Source organism: Helobdella robusta, assembly GCF_000326865.2.
Source record: "Helobdella robusta unplaced genomic scaffold HELROscaffold_7, whole genome shotgun sequence".
NCBI classification, from domain to species: Eukaryota; Metazoa; Annelida; class Clitellata; order Rhynchobdellida; family Glossiphoniidae; genus Helobdella; species Helobdella robusta.
Window position 1 is genome coordinate 1,486,482 of NW_008705398.1, and position 3,731 is coordinate 1,490,212.

General features: G+C 36.2%; 1 protein-coding gene across 1 annotated transcript; it reads left to right on the forward strand.

Moving 5' to 3' along the window:
• Positions 1–1,863: 1,863 nt before the first annotated feature.
• Positions 1,864–3,546, forward strand: HELRODRAFT_164765 (hypothetical protein; the record flags this gene model as incomplete). The annotated part of the gene is made up of 3 exons (XM_009030739.1): positions 1,864–1,942; positions 2,429–2,536; positions 3,416–3,546. 3 exons carry the CDS (start codon positions 1,864–1,866, stop codon positions 3,544–3,546), a joined length of 318 nt encoding a protein of 105 aa, XP_009028987.1.
• Between the last annotated feature and the right edge of the window lie 185 nt (positions 3,547–3,731).

Consider the following 3,731-nt stretch of genomic DNA (forward strand, 5'->3'; position numbering starts at 1 on the left):
TATTCGTTTGAGATAAACTGCCCGCAACAGAATAACAACCCACCACACAACAACACAAACACACACATACACACAAGCATACACATACACACGAACTTACGCAACAACACAAATACACACATACACACAAACATCCACAAAAACATACGCAACAACACATATACACATACACACACACAAACATCCACACAAACCTACGCAACAACACACATACACACAAACATACACACAAACATACACAACAACACAAACGTACAGATTCAAAGCGACGATAAACACGTATACTGAACCAACCCTTGATACAACTTTAAGGGTTTCGTGTCCAGTTCGATACTACCCCTTAGGGAAACCCTGAGGTCCCCGTCAGCTGCCAGGTCCAGGATCCGAATGCCGTTGATAACTAAACCTGGATGATTTAATGTTCGTTTTTTACAACTCTGCAAATATTTAATAGGTGTGTTTGTGTGTGTGTGTTAGTCTAATAAGTGTGTGTGTGTGTTTGTGTGTATGTGTGTGTGTGTTTGTTTATGATATAATTAATGTGATATAAATTTTTCACAAAATTGAGCGTGCCGAAACTAAGCATTAAATAATTGTGACAGAATCTCTTTGTATTTGAAAGCAGTCGCATCAACTAATAGGACAGGCACTCTACCACTACGCTATACCGCTGAGTATATACACACTGAATATATGAATAAATTAATGAATCATATTGACCAACCAACAAGCGTCCCGTAGAAAGGGTGGTTAAGGTTTCCTTCGCCATCTATCAGGGCACCTACCTGAATCTCACTTTGGTCGTTGAAGACCACGTTGTTCTGGCCGGTAGGATGGTAACTCTGGAAGACCACCTGATCGACACTGATGGTGCTATTCTGCCCCCTCCTCATGAAGCTGACCCTGTGGTAGAGGTCATCATTGACCGTGTGAGTGGGCTGGCCGATTTTCAGTTCTTTGTTGCCGAGGTTGTACGTGGCGAAGATGCTACCCTTGATCTGATTGGTCGGTTGGTTGAATGGGGAAATGAATGTATGGAAATTTATTTATTTATTTACTTATTTATTTATTTATTAATAAATTGTTTTAGTTGACCGGTTGGCTGGTTGGTTGGTTGGTTGATTGATTGATTGGTTGTTTGGCTGGTAGGTTTGTTCGGTTGGTTGGTCGGTCGGATTTTGAATCATTTTAATTCAAATCCTACCCAGCACTGCCCGTTACTATGACGTCGTATACGTTTTTGAATTGTAAACAATGGCATCGTTGGTTGGCGCTTAGCTCGAAAGCCTCAAGGTAACTTTTTCTGATTATAATTTCATAAAAAAATCTCAAAAGTTTTTTCAGTCATTGCATGTTTTAAAAATCGTAGAAAAAATATTGTTTGAAAAGCCGTACGGTCAATTTTTACATCAGCAATTAATTAAATTAAAACACTTTTTTAATTATACAATTTATAACTTAGTTGGTGAAACTCGTTTTTCCAGTTCACCGAATTAGGTTGATGAGTTTTGTTGGTTAGAAATCTAAGCTTTCATAAATAAATCATTTTTTATGTTTAATTTAAAACTAAAAATAAATTTATTTATTTTATTATTCAATATATAATTAAATATATAACTAACTGCTTCATGTCCATTCTACAATTTCTTGATTAATCATTTAGGTTTGGCATTTAAATAAGATAAGATAGGGTAGGCAATAAATAATTTAAATATTAATAATAATTATCATAAGAAATAATAAATTATATTATATTTTCATGAATAAATATATTTATAATAACGAATAAGTTACATTTCTATTAAATCTTGAATTATGTTAAGTTATTTAGCAAGGGTCTTGTAGCTAGAGGCAAAATCAGTGATGGCTGGACAGAAATTGACACCCGAATACGTGAAGCGAGTCAGAGAGATATTTGATGTATTTGACATCGAACATAACGGTATTAGTCGGTTATGATATTATATCATTAGGATACTATCATGTGGTGGTGGTTGAGATGTGACGATGATATGATACTATAATGATGGTATCATGTGATGATGGTTGAGATGTGTTATAATATGATACTATTATGATATTAACGTGTGATGATGGTTGAGACGTGTTATGATTTGATACTATTTTGATACTACCATGTGATGATGGTTGAGCTGTGTTATGATACTATATCATTACGATACTATCTTGTGATGATGGTTGAGATGTGTTGTGATATGATACTGTTATAATATTAACTATGATGAGATGTGATGATGATAGCTGTGATGAAATGATGATGATGATAGCATATATCACTCATCATGTTTGTCAACAGAGTTGTATTCAAAATTTTCACCATTGCACTCATCACTTTTATCCCATTACAATAGTCATCATCTTCATCGTCGTCATCATCATCATCCTCATCATGATGATGTCAAATTAGAAAATGATGAGATGTCCATAGACCACATGGGTTTGATCATCAGAGCGTTTGGCCAGATTCCATCCGAAGAAGAAGTTCAGGAAATTATCGACGAAGTAGATGCTGATGGTCAGTGAGTGAGTGAGTGAGCGAGCGAGCGAGCGAGTGAGTGAGTGACTGAGTGAGTGAGTGAGTGAGTGAGTGAGTGAGTGAGTGAGTGAGTGAGTGAGTGAGTGAGTGAGTGAGTGAGTGAGTGAGTGAGTGAGTGAGTGAGTGAGTGAGTGAGTGAGTGAGTGAGTGAGTGATGATATAAAAACGATGATGATGATAGATAATTGATTAACCAGAAATGATGATATATCAAATGATACTCCATGAGAATAGATATATACATGTGGTAAAATGTGAGAAAAATACATTAAATTAGCTTCTAAGACATCAGCTTCAGCTGCTGTGCTATCAGCAGCGTGGCCATCTTAGTGGCGAACATTACAGAGAGATATGGATAACAAAATGAGAGTAAATCTTGGGTATAAAGTATTCCATAAAAATGTTTATTTAGCTGTAGAATGAGACGAGAAAGATGGAAGAAACAGAATGAATGAATGAATGAATGAACGAATGAATGAATGAACGAATGAATGAATGAACGAATGAATAAATGAATGAATGAAAATATGATGACGTCATTAAAAAATTACGATGATAATGAAAATGTTTATGGCGGGAGGGAAACAGTAAAGTAACTAACAAGAACGAAAAACTTTATAACCCCAAAAAAATAGACAGATAATTTTGAATCTTCGAATCAGTACTTGAGTTAATTTCAAATCAATGATTAAGAGCATGATTTTTCGACCTGCATGTGATGTGATTGGGCCGGGGTATCTCATTTACTGAATGATGTTCTGATCTTATGTTTGAATGACTGAATGAATGACTGAATGAATGAATGAATGAATGAATGAATGAATGAATGAATGAATGAATGAATGAATGATCAATTAGGTAATAGGAGGTTGTTGTTCTCGGAGTTGCTGGACTTGTTGGCGGGACTGCCGCCGAACGAGCGAGGCAGTAGAGAGGAGTTGGAGCAGGCGTTTGAAATTTTCAAGGAGAGAGAGGTTCGACTGATTTGATTTTATTAATTTTTGGATTTTGGGATTGGTTGGCTGGTTGATTGGTTGGCTGGTTTTGTTAGTAAGTTGGTTGGCTGGTTGGTTGATTGGTTGGCTGGTTGGTTGGTAGGTTGATTGGTAGGCTGGTTAGTTGATAAGTCGGTTAATTGGTTGGTTGGTTGGTTGGTTGGCTGGTTGGTTGGTGG